The following is a 16,229-nucleotide window of genomic DNA, read 5'->3' as shown; positions in this document are numbered from 1 at the left end:
GATCTTAAATGTCCTGATGTGTTTACTTCCAGACATCCTCTTTAACGGAGTCTTCATTAGTTCGTATTTCCTAGTAACCTGGGATCTTTTTTTTTGTCCGAATTGTAGTTTTTCCTTTTGAAAACCCTTTTATCCTGGTTTATAGTAGGTTGACATGGGCAGATAGTTGCTGCATTACTGTGGTTTGTCAATTTTTCCATCAAGAAATATGTCTGAACTGCCACCTTACAGTACAAAAAGAATTGTACAAACTTCATCACATGTTGTCATTCATCCTCCTAAGTTAATTCTCCAAATAGTTATTCACATAATGTCCAAGTTTATTTTGAGTTTTTGTTCCTCTTTAAGTACATAATATCTAGTGATTTCCTTTTGTTCAGCATCTGAATTGCTTGCATTGTGAGTTCGTCTGGAGCAAGGGTCTTTTCAAAAGTGTTTTGTTTTATGGCCTTTATTACACTTGGCCTTGTTAGACACAGCTGGCTCTAGTGTCTGTTCATAAGTTGCACTTTCCAAGGATTCTGTGCTTAAATTCTTGTCAAATTTGTTTGGGGTGTGTAGTCTTGACTTTGGCATTGTGTGGTGTTTCACGGTCTGTTTTATCCAGAGCAACATCGAAAAGCATGGAAAACGACATTTAGTATAATGCAGGAGTGTATCAGTGCTACATTTGCATATATCTCCTACATTGGACCGTGGTCTGTCTGTGCAGGGTTTCAGTCGTATGCCCCTAAGCCCTGCCCAATCCTTCCAGCTTTTATACTGTTTCTGGGGGCATCCCCTTGCCAGATATATTGGGCGTTCCAATCCCATACAGTAATCTATGCCTTTGGCTTACCTTTCTATGGGGGGGGAGGGGAGGGGCATCATATCTTTACAGCCCCTAGCAATGTCCCATTTGGCGACAATTAAACTTAGCCAAAGGAGCGCCCCTGGATAATGCTTTCCTCGTAGATCATCTGTGATGTGAACGAGGTTGATTCTGGGGTCCCGAGGGATATTCCAGCTCAGCACCCCCGCCGACCGCCCCTCCAACTCTGCTCAAAAAGTGAGAGTGCAGGACAATGCCAGGATGTGTGGGGTGTCTTTCACTATTATTGACAGACATATTTGAGGCCAAAGGCTCCTAAGTCACATTAGTTTGCAGCCATTAGTGGAGTTTTGTTCATGAATTCATTTGAAGTATGTCATAGTTTACTTTGTACCTTCCCTTTTCTGGGGTCAAAGACTTTACATCTTTCTAGGTCTGGAGGTTTTTTTGTATTTTATTTTTTTATGCTTGACCTGAAACTAGTTCTCTTTCACAGGACCTTGTACATCTCTCTGTCCTGAGATATATATCTTGGATCGATTCTTATTGATTGCTACCTGTTTCTTTTCAAAGTTCTATATTCTAGTTGAGCCCTGTAAAAATCTGGTTCCTTGAGATGTCATTGGTACCTCTTTGTCCTGATTTGAGTCTCGGGTGTGTCTACCTCTCCGAGGGTGAATACATATCCGACTGTGGACATGGCTAAACCCCCCCCCCAAAAAAAATCCTGCTTTTGCTTCTGCAACTTGAAATGTTAGGGTTAGGTCTGAATTTTCCCACAAGCTGTAGACCAAAAAATTATGCTATTGGACAGATCTTAGCTGGAGTGTCTTCTATAGCCCTCTATCTCAAAATTTTAGGCCAACCTCAGAATACCCAACAAAATGATCATGCGGCCAGTTCCTATAGATAATTTGAAAATTTCAGTTCACTGTGGCTCCATGCTTGCTTTTCTTGTTCCCTTTTGATGTTGAACATGTTGCATTTCCCCTTACCATGGACCAGAGAGATGGCCATCAAAAATTGCTGCACTGTACAGTAGAGAATGTTATTTCCGATATTGGCAGATTGTCAAAAAAGGCATTTTGGAAATTGGCAGAGGTCCTAGACGACAACTAATATGCAAGTAATATCTGGGATATTTTGACCAGTTACTACAAAGTAGGTTAGCTGTGTTGCTGAGCCTGCAGAGATTAAAGGGAATGTTTGACGTTCACACCCAAGCACCATTTTGTACCCAGATTTATAAAGCCTTCCTAGACAACCAATTAACTAGTGCTCTTCTTCAATGTAGGTTCCGCAGCACAAACCTGTAAGTGTGAGCCTGCCGCACGGTCCAGCAGGCATGAGGATAAATGTGGTGAACCACCAGCCGCTCAACCAGGTACCACTACATAAATTGGGTCTCCTCCAACAAACTCTCCAATTACATATCCTTATGCCGGACTCTGCTTTTCTTTTCATTCTTCCATCTTTCTGTGGCTATTTGTGCTCTTTTTCTTGTTCCTATCTCTCACCATCTGCCTCCTTTATCTTCGAGCCTCTCGTCCATGCTGTCCTCCTTCTGTATGTCTGCCTCTTCCTTCTTACCTTGCACCAGTCTTTTTTTTTTTTTTTTTTGCCTCTCTCACATTTGCCCCCCCTTCCCCCGTGTCCTTCCTTGGCTTCTTCATCCTCTTGTTCTTTTGACTCTTGTCTTTTTTTGTCAGTATCCTCTGCTTCCTCTTTCACTCTTACCCTTTTCTTTTCTCCCTTTCTCTCACAATGCTACTTCTGCCTCTACCTTTCAGCCTTTCTCCCACTCTTGCAATGTCTTCTGTTTCTCAGTTTCCTCTTTTGGTTCTCCTCGGTAGCCAGCTCTTTCTGCCTCGGTTACTGTTTTCTTCTTTCTCACTCTGCTTCTTCTTGCCTTTCTCCTACACTGCCACTTTCTTCTTCAACCTCTGTCTCTCCCTGCTTTTTTTCTATTCTTAGCCATGCTCCTTAGTGGCTCTTGTGCAATTTGCCTCATGCCTCCCTTCAAATTGCCTTTGTCTTGAATTCTACTACTGTCGGCTGTTCTTTGACTCCTGAATGTGCGTCCTAGCCAAGGGTGGCATATCTAAGGCATGATTTTACCTCCCCATGCAGAGCCTAGAAGACCTGGAGGATTACGAAGATGAGGATGAAGAGCTGACCACCCCTATTCCCAGGAAGCAGATGAAGGTGGGCCCAGCAAACAGCTTCCTCCAAAAATGTGTATGTGGTTGGTGTTGTGTGACCAGTAAGGGCCTCTGTCATCTAGTACTCTTTAAGGGCAGAAATATATTAGGTATACTGGTGTTACAAGATGGCCAATGAGCGATATCTTTTGTTGTAATAATTCAACTGAAAGCCTAATGAATCAAAAACGGAGTAGTGTTACTCTAACTCGAGAAAGCTTCTGCTGTCTGTCCACCACACTGAACCAATAGGAAGCGTTCATGAAATCGTTGTATGAGCAGAGTTGGTCTTCAAGATAAGGTTCTGGTACATTAAATCTGTTTCTGCATTTGAGATATATTGTGAGCGGCTGATGTGGGGAGAGGGGAATATGGGGACCATTATGGGATGCTTAACCCTACCCTAAACCCTCCGCAGTGACTCAGTCATCCTACACCCATGCGTGGCACATTCCAGTTTGACCACGTTCTGCTTTGCTCAGTAACTAAGAAATCTGTGGCATTTTCACTGTAGCCAATGTCAGTCAGTTAACTGAACCAGCTCCTGCCAGCACCTGATCGCTACCGTGTAGGCTATAGTAAGTCCTACTTGACTATCCTCCCAGGCGATGACATGGGCCTTTGGACCCCTCATAGCAACTCATGCATACAATGTCCATAGGTTACTCTGCTCAAGGGGCATCCACAACTAATGTCAAGCTGGAGGCCGCCTTTAAGACTTTGTGAAAGCTTGGTACCAGTACACCTTTTCCTCTGAAGGCAGAAGTGATCGCACGAATGATTAACTGAAATTCACGTCATAAATTACACTGATGTGCAACCGTGGTGTCCTTGCGCTAATAGCACCCGGGGAAGAAAGGTAACTGAACCAAAGGAAACGGCTGTGCCTTATGTTTTTTTTTCTGTAAAGTAAGATAATTTGAATTGCACATGAAGGAGCTGGAAGATATGAAAAACGAGATCTATGGCATCAGTCACTGCCTGCAATAATAGACAAGGAAAATACTTTAGGACTGAAAATAGTCTCCTGGCCTTTTGATAAAAAGTATAAGCTGATTACGTCCAGAGGCTCAACACTATTTCTTCTTCTGCGCATACCCCATTTTGTGCTCCCGGTGGAACTGGAAGTACAGGATGTTGGAGGGAGAAAAGACTTTCACGTTGCTAAGCCTGGATGGCCAGAATTTTAGCTAATTCAGATATCACGGTGGCCCAAGCATCTGTGACAACAGCACTTTGAAACTCTGCTTAAATGATTAGATAGGTCGGGAAGTGACAGGCAAGGAGTCTCCCGAACGGCAGTAGGAAAATGCAGTCTTTAGTATCCGTAAATCCTCTCTTGCCATTCGCCAAATGTTCTCTACCGTGGTTTACTACACTATAGTTAAAGGGTACATTTAATTTTTGGTATTTCAACAAGCTGGTTTCTCTTTTGATGCAACCTATTATGTGGTCTTATTTCATTAGCTGGTATGACTTCCAAAAACATCGAAAGAACTGTTTATTCATTGTACAAACCAGTTCATTTACTCTTGCACAGAACTAGAACTCAAGTGTTAATTCTGTAACTGATAATTCCTCTTCTGCACAGACGAGGCACTGTTTGCACCAGACTTGCAATGCATGATCTTTCTATTCTTATTTGGCTAGCAAACAGAAAATGCCTACGGTTTGTTGTAGGACCTCCGTACTTCAGTTAAAGTAGCCTGGTACAGGGCAGACGACTTCTTGAAATACTTCTCAAAGTGCACATGTTCTTGTCGTAGGATCCTGCACTTCACTTTTGTCTTGCTTTATCTTTCATGCTCCAGAATTGTTTTGAGCACTTGGGGTGTCCTTATGCGATAGGTTGGCACTTTTTAGGCATACTTTCTCCCTTTGAGGTTGTACCTTTGTTTAGGCAGGAAGTTTTGTTTCTGCAGCAAGAAAATATTAGGATTGTTCCACTAATTACAAATGCTAAGCAAGCAAAAATGACTAAGTCATATTGCTGAAATATGTCCAGTACATTTCTGCAGTAACATCTGGTTAAGATAACATTTAAAGGTTACAGCAGAGCCTGCCCTGAATAATTGTGCTCCTAGGTATGTTGTTGAAGTCTGCAGTGTGATTTATATGAATTTCAAAGACCATAATCAAGAAAGGGTTACAAAAAATGTTCATGTGGATTGGCTACAGAGTGCTGTCAAAGAGCTAGATCATACTATCATTCAGACCAAGTCTGAATGACAAAACAATTGATATAGTACAACCTTCTTTGCCACAAACAGATGTGGGTTGGTAATAAATCCAAAGCTCGTCCTCTCTCCCCTTCGACATTTGTGGTAACCACAACAAAAAGCTAGCATTCGAAGGAAGAGGAAGAATGTAAAGAATGACAGTGAGAATACATGACCATTTACAAAGCTTCAAACAATAGGAGCAAGACCAACAGAGGGAAATGCCCTCGCCATAGTGCAGCACAATTGCACTACGAATATCAAAAAGCAAACTAGTTGAGGCTCAGGTTGATAAAGATATACACCCTGCTGTGCACGTATGACCGCAATAGGCATTTAAATGGTGCATGTGGGGGTGCATAAAAACACTTAACCTAGACTTGCATCTTTTTACTTTCAAGGCCGTTTTCCAAAACGGAGATCGTTTCTTTTTTTTTTTTTTTTTGTTAACTTTGTTTTTAACTTGTATCTGGCTCTATCAGTGCTCAGTATTGGGCCTCTTTCCTAAGCAGGATAAAGAAAGCTTTGCAAGGTGTAAATCTGTAGTGTTGTGAATTTTTGTGTTTTGCCGTTAACGATCATAACAGAATGTTCGATGGCATCTGTCGCTGTAGATACGCATGTTTTGCAATAGCTCGCCATCTGGTGTTGGGCCGGAGTGTTACAAGTTGTTTTTCTTCGAAGAAGTCTTTCGAGTCACGGGACCGAGTGACTCCTCCTTTTGTCTCCATTGCGCATGGGCGTCGACTCCATCTTCGATTGTTTTTTTTCCGCCATCGGGTTCGGACGTGTTCCTGTCGCTCCGAGTTTCGGAACGGAAAGATAGCTAATTTCGGAAGATTTTCGTCGGTATTGTTGCGTTCGGGATCGGCGTAGTTAGATTCAACACCGCGTCGAAGGATCGAAGAGCTCCGGTGCCCTTCGGGGTAGTTTTTCGATCCCCCGTCGGGGCCTGGTCGGCCAGACCACGTGCTGAAGAACGCCGATGGAACGGACCCCGTTCCGTTTCTGCCCCAAATGCCACAATAAATACCCCTATACAGACCAACACTTGGTCTGTAACCTGTGCCTGTCACCTGAGCACAGCGAAGACACCTGCGAGGCCTGTTGTGCGTTCCGGTCCCGAAAAACTCTCCGAGACCGTCGAGCCAGAAGACTTCAGATGGCGTCCGCGCCGACAGCCCACCGGGAGTTCGAGGAACAAGAAGAGGAGGGATCCTTTCCGATCCAAGAATCGGACTCCGAAGGATTCGACGATACACAATCCGTGAGTAAGACGTCGAAAACCACACAGAGGAAGATTTACAAGGCCCAGGGGACGCCACTGCCATCAGGCCATGGCTCCACCCATAAATTCGGTGACCGACCGTCGGCACCGAAAAAGGCCCAAACAGTGCCGAGATCGTCCGACTCCGGTCGAGACACCGGCACGCAGCCTTCTCGGGACCGAGAAAGTGCTGGAGACAAGCCTCGACACCGAGATGCCGGTGTGGACACTGCTCGACGCCGAGACAGCGGCACCGAAGAAGATCGACGCCGAGAGGTTTTGGCCCCGAAAAGGAAAAAAGTCACCTCGGAGCCGAAAAAACACGCAGACAGGGTTTCGGTCCCAAAACAAACTGCAAGCGACCCAGCTTCAGGCTCTTGTACAGAAGAGCACTCGCTAACCTCCCAAATGCTAAAGCATAGGTTTGAGGAAGAGCTACAATCAACTGATGTGGACCATACGCAAAAGCGTATTTTCATACAGCAGGGGACAGGAAAAATAAGCACCCTTCCCCCCATTAGAAGAAAGAGAAGGTTGGAGTTCCAAACTGAACAGACACCACAACCAAAAGTGGTGAAAAGAGTTACCCCACCACCCTCTCCTCCGCCCGTGATTAACGTCTCACCAGCACAAACTCCATCACACTCCCCAGCTCACACCACCATAAGTCAGGGTGACCAAGATCAAGACGCATGGGACCTATACGACGCCCCAGTGTCAGATAACAGTCCGGAGGCATACCCTACGAAGCCATCTCCACCAGAGGACAGCACCGCGTATTCTCAAGTGGTGGCTAGAGCAGCACAATTTCACAACGTAAGCCTCCACTCAGAACAGGTCGAGGATGATTTTTTATTCAACACACACTCCTCCACCCACAGCTCATACCAAAGCCTGCCTATGCTCCCTGGTATGCTCCGGCCCGCAAAAGAAATCTTTAAGGAGCCGGTCAAAAGTAGGGCAATCACACCAAGGGTGGAAAAAAAGTATAAGGCGCCTCCTACAGACCCGGTTTTCATCACTACACAGCTGCCACCAGACTCTGTCGTTGTAGGAGCAGCTAGGAAAAGGGCCAACTCCCACACATCTGGAGATGCACCACCCCCAGATAAAGAAAGCCGCAAGTTCGATGCAGCTGGTAAGAGAGTCGCAGCACAAGCTGCAAACCAGTGGCGCATCGCGAACTCCCAGGCACTACTTGCGCGCTATGACAGAGCCCACTGGGACGAGATGCAACATCTCATTGAACATCTGCCCAAGGACTTACAAAATAGGGCAAAACAAGTGGTTGAGGAGGGACAGACCATTTCCAACAACCAGATCCGCTCCTCCATGGACGCTGCAGATACAGCTGCACGGACAATTAATACATCTGTAACTATCAGAAGGCATGCATGGCTCCGAACGTCTGGATTTAAACCAGGGATTCAACAAGCAGTTCTCAATATGCCTTTTAACGAAAAAGAACTGTTCGGTCCAGAAGTGGACACAGCGATTGAGAAACTCAAAAAAGATACGGACACTGCCAAAGCCATGGGCGCACTCTACTCCCCGCAGAGCAGAGGGAATTACAGCACATTCCGTAAAACACCCTTTCGAGGGGGGTTTCGGGGTCAGAGCACACAAGCCAGCACCTCACAAGCAACACCGTCCAGTTACCAGGGACAGTATAGAGGAGGTTTTCGGGGACAATATAGAGGAGGGCAATTCCCTAGGAATAGAGGAAGATTTCAGAGCCCCAAAACCCCTACTACTAAACAGTGACTCACATGTCACTCACCCCCTCCACACAACACCAGTGGGGGGAAGAATAAGTCATTATTACAAAGCATGGGAGGAAATCACTACAGACACTTGGGTTCTAGCAATTATCCAACATGGTTATTGCATAGAATTTCTACAATTCCCTCCAAACATACCACCAAAAGCACAAAATTTGACAACACACCATTCCAATCTCCTGGAGATAGAAATGCAGGCACTATTGCAAAAGAATGCAATCGAATTAGTGCCAAACACACAAATAAACACAGGAGTTTACTCACTGTACTTTCTGATACCAAAGAAGGACAAAACGCTGAGACCAATCCTAGACCTCAGAGTAGTGAACACTTTCATCAAATCAGACCACTTTCACGTGGTCACACTACAAGAAGTATTGCCATTGCTAAAACTACACGACTACATGGCAACTTTAGACCTCAAGGATGCTTATTTCCATATACCAATACACCCATCGCACAGGAAATACCTAAGGTTTGTATTCAAGGGAATACATTACCAATTCAAGGTACTGCCTTTCGGATTAACAACCGCACCAAGAGTCTTTACCAAATGTCTAGCGGTAGTCGCTGCACACATAAGAAGGCAGCAAATACATGTGTTCCCATATCTAGACGACTGGCTAATCAAGGCCCATTCGTTAATACAGTGCTCAAATCACACAAATCATATCATACAAAAACCCTCTTCAAACTAGGGTTCACCGTCAATTTCACAAAATCCAAAATTCTGCCGCGCAAGGTACAACAATACCTGGGAGCCATAATAGACACATCAAAAGGAGTAGCCACTCCAAGTCCACAAAGAATTCAAAATTTCAACACCATCATACAACGCATGTATCCAACACAAAGGATACAAGCAAAGATGGTACTACAACTCCTAGGCATGATGTCTTCATGCATAGCCATTGTCCCAAACGCAAGACTGCACATGAGGCCCTTACAACAGTGCCTAGCATCACAATGGTCACAAGCACAGGGTCACCTTCTAGATCTGGTGTTAATAGACCGCCAAACTTACCTCTCGCTTCTGTGGTGGAACAACATAAATTTAAACAAAGGGCGGCCTTTCCAAGACCCAGTGCCACAATACGTAATAACAACAGATGCTTCCATGACCGGGTGGGGAGCACACCTCGATCAACACAGCATACAAGGACAATGGAACGTTCATCAAACAAAACTGCATATAAATCACCTAGAACTTCTAGCAGTTTTTCAAGCACTAAAAGCTTTCCAACCAATAATAGTTCACAAATACATTCTCGTCAAAACAGACAACATGACAACAATGTATTATCTAAACAAGCAAGGGGGGACGCACTCCACGCAGTTAAGCCTGCTAGCACAAAAGATTTGGCGTTGGGCAATTCACAACCAAATTCGCCTAATAGCACAATTTATACCAGGAATCCAAAATCAACTCGCAGACAATCTCTCTCGAGATCACCAACAGGTCCACGAATGGGAAATTCACCCCCAAATTCTGAACACTTATTTCAAACTCTGGGGAACACCTCAGATAGACTTGTTTGCGACAAAGGAGAACGCAAAATGCCAAAACTTCGCATCCAGATACCCACACAAACAGTCCCAAGGCAATGCCCTATGGATGAACTGGTCAGGGATATTTGCTTACGCTTTTCCTCCTCTCCCTCTCCTTCCTTACCTGGTAAACAAACTCAGTCAAAACAAACTCAAACTCATATTAATAGCACCAACTTGGGCAAGGCAACCCTGGTACACAACGCTGCTAGACCTATCAGTAGTACCCTGCATCAAATTGCCCAACAGGCCAGATCTGTTGACACAGCACAACCAAAAGATCAGACACCCAGATCCAGCATCGCTGAATCTAGCAATCTGGCTCCTGAAATCCTAGAATTCGGGCACTTAGAACTTACCCAAGAATGTATGGAAGTCATAAAACAAGCCAGAAGGCCATCCACCAGGCACTGCTATGCAAGTAAATGGAAGAGGTTTGTTTGCTACTGCCATATTAATCAAATACAACCATTACACACAACTCCAGAACATGTAGTGGGTTACTTGCTTCACTTACAAAAATCTAACCTGGCTTTCTCTTCCATTAAAATACACCTTGCAGCAATATCTGCATACCTGCAGACTACCTATTCAACTTCCCTATATAAGATACCAGTCATTAAAGCATTCATGGAGGGCCTTAGGAGAATTATACCACCAAGAACACCACCTGTTCCTTCATGGAACCTAAATGTTGTCCTAACTAGACTTATGGGTCCACCTTTTGAACCCATGCACTCCTGCGAAATACAGTTCCTAGCCTGGAAGGTGGCATTTCTCATCGCCATTACTTCCCTAAGAAGAGTAAGCGAGATTCAGGCGTTTACAATACAGGAACCTTTTATACAACTACACAAGAATAAGGTTGTCCTAAGGACCAATCCTAAATTTTTGCCAAAGGTTATTTCACCGTTCCATCTAAATCAAACAGTGGAACTTCCAGTGTTCTTTCCACAGCCAGATACCGTAGCTGAAAGGGCACTACATACATTAGATGTCAAAAGAGCATTGATGTATTACATTGACAGAACAAAAAACATCAGAAAGACTAAACAACTATTTATTGCATTTCAAAAACCTCATGCAGGAAACCCAATATCAAAACAAGGTATAGCCAGATGGATAGTTAAATGCATCCAAATCTGCTACCTTAAAGCTAAACGACAGCTGCCCATTACACCAAGGGCACACTCAACCAGAAAGAAAGGTGGCACCATGGCCTTTCTAGGAAACATCCCAATGCAAGAAATATGTAAGGCAGCCACATGGTCTACGCCTCACACATTCACCAAGCACTACTGTGTAGACGTGTTATCCGCACAACAAGCCACAGTAGGTCAAGCCGTATTAAGAACATTATTTCAGACTACTTCCACTCCTACAGGCTGATCCACCGCTTTTGGGAAGATAACTGCTTACTAGTCTATGCAAAACATGCGTATCTACAGCGACAGATGCCATCGAACTGAAAATGTCACTTACCCAGTGTACATCTGTTCGTGGCATCAGTCGCAGTAGATTCGCATGTGCCCACCCGCCTCCCCGGGAGCCTGTAGCAGTTTGGAAGTTACCTTCAACTATTTATATATGTATCATCTCAACCTTCAATAGGTGCATACTTAGTCACTCCATTGCATGGGCACTATTACTACAATTCAACTCCTACCTCACCCTCTGCGGGGAAAAACAATTGAAGATGGAGTCGACGCCCATGCGCAATGGAGACAAAAGGAGTCACTCGGTCCCGTGACTCGAAAGACTTCTTCGAAGAAAAACAACTTGTAACACTCCGGCCCAACACCAGATGGCGAGCTATTGCAAAACATGCGAATCTACTGCGACTGATGCCACGAACAGATGTACACTGGGTAAGTGACATTTTCATTATTGTGCCTTATGGTTGTAAGGCCAAAGACAGTGCTGTTGCAAAAGATACCATAGCATTTGATTATTGACTTCTATACTAACTGTGAAGGGCTTGCAAGGGAGCTTGCCCCTCAAGGAACATAAGCTGGAGCATTACAAAATATACGACTTTTTGTTTGTTGCTTCAATGTAATCTAACGCAACCAGACAGACGTCTTTTTATACCTTCACTAAGCACAGCTATGTGGGCACCTGACACCAGTTCAAGAATTTGATGGTTCAAAGCCTCAATCCCTGCTGCAGCAATGGTGGGTATTGATGTCGTAATTGAGGAAACCTGTGCTGCATGTTCAACAAAAAAATATAGCAGCACAAAGCATTCCGTGTTCCCATTTTACAGCTCATATTTCTGAGGGATGTTTTACTCTTCCACTTATTTATGTTTTTTTTTTTTTTTTTTTTTAAATATATATATATATATATTTTTTTTAATGTACGTATTTCATCATTTTAATGACAATCCGGTTTTCCTTAATATGCTTTTTCATTTTACGAACTTGATGATCTCGGGGTTTTGTTTTTTAAAACAAATTGTGCTTGGACCTTATTTGTTATTTCTCTTCCAGCCTGGCCTAAGTGGTCCTAAATTCTCACTGTCCAAGACTGTTCCTCTGACAAAGGTTGTCCAGAATGACTCCTACACAGTCCCCATCCCTCACCCCCAAACGCCGACTCCTCTGCGCTCCAAACCTCTAACCAACATGTCCCGTACGCTGGTGACGAGAGAAGAAACCCCAGTGCCCCTACCTCCTCCAGCTGAGGTAAGATCTGATCTGTGTTAAGGTTTAGGCATTGGAGATTCTATGATTTTGCTGGTGCCACAGCGTCGTTTGTCAGAGATTGTCTAAAGTGGCACAGTCATATGAGAGTGGAGCCTTTGCAGTGTATACCAGAATTGTGCCATCGCCTCCCCAGCATAGTTGGGTTGCTTTCAACTAGAGCAACACTCATAGCCAAGACTTGACATGTAAGAGAGGGAGGAATAGTCCATTCTCTTGAAGAGGTCCACACAGTTGGGTCTATTCGAAAGCTGTGAATTAGAGGAAAATGTTTGTGGGTGCATCCATATACCTAAGCAATTCACTTTCTGTTCTGCTTACTTCCAACAGCCTGTATACAGCCCCCTGGAAGGCACCAAGATGACTGTGAATAACTTGCACCCACGAGTGACGGAAGAGGATATTGTAGTGAGTACCTGTACATCACTGGGCTTATGGGGAATGTAGGTGGCTATGTAATCAGACGAGGCTGATCCCTCTCTAAAAACATTTGGCATGGACTTTCACTCCTTCTGCCCCAAGCCCCTAACTTACCTTTCTTGTGCCTCTTCTGGGGGTCACTCACTTTGCACCTTGGAATTACCTGCACTTGGCATTCCTTCTTGAGGAATATAGCCAATAATATGACTCAGTGTGCTGATCGGTCTCCACTGTCATATGCAATAATCTGCTGGTCACAAGGTTGACTCCTGGCATGGTGAACCCAGCCTTTCATTATTCTAGCGGCCGAAAAACGAAGTATCAATTAATTTGATAAAATAAATATCTTTTTTACAGTGCTTACAAAGGCAGAAGTACAGTGGAAAGTGCTTTATAGAAAAAAGTAATTTATTACATAGAAAAGAGTGCTCCTTGTATAGACTGCTGTGACAAATATGACTCCTAGTATTCCTTCCTTGTTCCCCTTTGACTCACAGGATAACCTCCTGACTCTCCATACACTAAAATCCCCCATGACTCCTGACTAAACCACTAATCACCCCTTTCCATTTTGCCCCTTAAAGCTCCAAAGCTAAAACGTTTACCCCTTTGTTGTTCATATATCCCAGAATTCTTTCACCTCAGTTCCAATCATCAGCTTTCCACAGTTGTGCCTCCTGTTGCACATGGCTCTCTGGATAAATACGCATCCTTTCCAAATTGTTGTTCTTGCCTGTGATGGCTCTGGCTGACCTCAAGTCATGGCTTATTTGTTTTCCATAGGAGCTGTTCTGTGTGTGTGGAGCCTTGAAACGTGCCAGACTGGTGAATCCGGGTGTGGCAGAAGTTGTATTTGTGAAGAAGGATGATGCCGTCAGTGCATACAAGAAGTACAACAACCGCTGCTTGGATGGTAAGCCACTTGCATGGCAGCCAGTTGTGGGTGTGGAGTTGAGGGATAGTAGTTTTTTTTTTTTTTTGTAGTTTTTAAATTTCTGGAGGGGTTGGCTTTAGACCTTGAGGGATTGATTGCCTGCATCTCCATCATTTTGGGGGTTTGTGAGTTCGAACACAGTCAAAGAATTAAAATGTGCAGATCACTGATTTTTGGTAGCATACTGTGGGGAATATGAGGCCTTCTCTGCTTTCGGGAGGGCAAGGATGACAATGCGGGAGCATTATGGTCAGGAACATGCTACTGCGTGGGTGTGGGTATGGGGGATGGAGGGGCTGTAAGTTCAGCTTCCTGCAGCTAAAGAAGGTGTTGCTTTTAGGGTGTGTGGGTAGTCTGTGCACAAGGCCTTGCCCTGGTGTAATTGGGAAAGGACAGAAGGAGTGGAAGCTGGCAGTATTGACATCCCGGCACACAGTTGTTTGGCAAACAGTGAAAGTTTTGAGGGTGAGGAGGTTGAGGGATCAAAACACAGATGTCTTTGTTCTGGTGAGGTACAGTGGGGATTGCTGTGAGGTGGAGGCTGGGTAGGGCAGTGTGTACATGGGTTCCTGACCTGGAGACGGGGTAAGGGATATGGTCAATGTTCAGTGGGCTTTGAAGTGATGTTAACCATAGGTTTCTCTTTTGCAGGCCAGCCCATGAAATGTAACCTACACATGAATGGCAATGTCATCACATCAGACCAGCCCATTCTCCTGTGAGTATATAGGTTTCTTGTGTTTCCGTGCCTGCCAGTGAAGGGAGGGTGGTCGAGTGAAGAGCTGTTATAGAAACAAGGAGAGGAATGTCTGCGCCACTGATAGATGAAAGATGGGTGGGCAGTTTAGTTGAGCATACTGGTGTTTTTTAGGTTTGCTGAAATGTGTAAAGGAGGGTGCAGGAGTGGCGATTGTAGAATAAGCTATGTTCATGTGTACTATGTCAGCTTGTGTCAAGCTGATAAATTGCCCCATCCTCCTTTTATGGGGATATCCTGGTGCCGGAATTGTGGTGCAAGCTTTTAGGGACCTGAAAATGAACATTGCTCTAAATGCAACACCTTAAAATCTCTGCATGTAGGTTACTTACTTGGCAGGTTACCCTTTACTATGCTTAATTGAACTGAACCAGCATGTGCTGCTCGTCTGAAACCTAAATAATGAAAACCGCCAACCACGTACATTTCCCCAAAAAGAATGGTTACCTGCTTTGTCAAGCAAGTGCTTTTTGCCCTTCTGGCCTAAGTTGTCTAGCTGATGCAGTTGTGCTGATAGATAATGTGCTGTACATTAGCGACTAAATGCATCTTCTTCAGTCTCCTGAAGTAGAGACTTCTGATGTTGAACCAAACCTATTTTTGCCAAAGGGCAGCAATATTTACTGTCTGGAAATACTGTATGTTAGACCTGTCACCTCTTGGTGTGGTTCACCAATCTTTTTGCTTCTGACCTCCTATTTTTGATCCTGTGCTGAATTTAGTTTTTGCTGGCTTTAGGACTCTGGGCACTTGACCACTACTGACCAGTGCTAAATTGCAAGTGCGCCTGTGTAAATTGTATTGATGATTGATTTCTCCATGATTAGCTTATCAAGCAAGTCCCTAGTACAGTGCACCAAGTGTACCCTGGGCCTGCAAACCAAATGCTACTAGTGGTCCTGCAGCACTGATTGTGCCGCCCACATGGGTAGCCCTGCGAACATACCTCAGGCCTGCCATTGCAGTGTCTATGTGTGCAGTTTTAAACTGCCATTTCGACCTGGCAAGTGCACCCGCTTGCCAGGCACCAACCTTCCTTTTTAGTACATGTAAGGTCACCCCCTAATGAAGGCCCTGAGTAGCCCCATGGGCAGGGTGCAGTGTATTTAAAAGGTAGGACATGTACTGGTGTGTTTTTCATGTCCTGATAGTGAAATACTCCCAAATTCAGTTTTCACCATTGCAAGGCCTATCTCCCCCATAGGATAGCATGGGGACTGCCTTTAAATCTCTTAAGTGCAGTTTTCCATTGGAAGCAGATAGAGATATGGAGTTTGGGGATCTTTTGGTAGAGTTGTTTTTTAGATTGTCTGTTTGAAGATGCCACTCTTATAAAGTGGGCATTTTCTTGCTTAACCATTCTGTGCCCCTGCCTGTGAAATCCACGTCTGGATCAGACTGACAAGTTGGGCTGTTTGTGAATTCCCTCTAGACCGTGGCACAAAAGGAGCTGAGGGGTGTCCTGCATATCCTGGTGAGTATTCTGGGTTGGAATGGGGAGGGAGGAGCTGACACACCTGAAAGGACTGTGCCTTTCTTCACACAGTCTCCAACCCCCTGGTGTGTGTCTGGGGTTAGGCCTGGGC

The 16,229-nt window shown here is 44.6% G+C and overlaps 1 protein-coding gene across 4 annotated transcripts in view; it reads left to right on the top strand.

The window, feature by feature from the left end:
* The window catches only part of POLDIP3 (DNA polymerase delta interacting protein 3), an 81,159-nt gene that overhangs the window by 56,653 nt on the left and 8,277 nt on the right, over positions 1–16,229 (top strand). For 2 of the 4 annotated variants that reach the window (XM_069231224.1, XM_069231226.1), the window contains exons 3-8: positions 2,106–2,195; positions 2,942–3,016; positions 12,320–12,514; positions 12,863–12,940; positions 13,736–13,865; positions 14,538–14,604. In XM_069231224.1, the coding sequence (XP_069087325.1) occupies positions 2,106–2,195; positions 2,942–3,016; positions 12,320–12,514; positions 12,863–12,940; positions 13,736–13,865; positions 14,538–14,604 (635 nt within the window). Of the gene's footprint in view, positions 1–2,105; positions 2,196–2,941; positions 3,050–12,319; positions 12,515–12,862; positions 12,941–13,735; positions 13,866–14,537; positions 14,605–16,229 lie in introns of all 4 variants that reach the window. The other 2 variants (XM_069231223.1, XM_069231225.1) reach the window with 1 other exon arrangement.

This window comes from Pleurodeles waltl, chromosome 4_2, assembly GCF_031143425.1.
Source record: "Pleurodeles waltl isolate 20211129_DDA chromosome 4_2, aPleWal1.hap1.20221129, whole genome shotgun sequence".
Taxonomy (NCBI): domain Eukaryota; kingdom Metazoa; phylum Chordata; class Amphibia; order Caudata; family Salamandridae; genus Pleurodeles; species Pleurodeles waltl.
The sequence above is the reverse complement of the archived record's forward strand: the minus strand, read 5'-3'. Positions and strand labels throughout refer to the sequence as shown.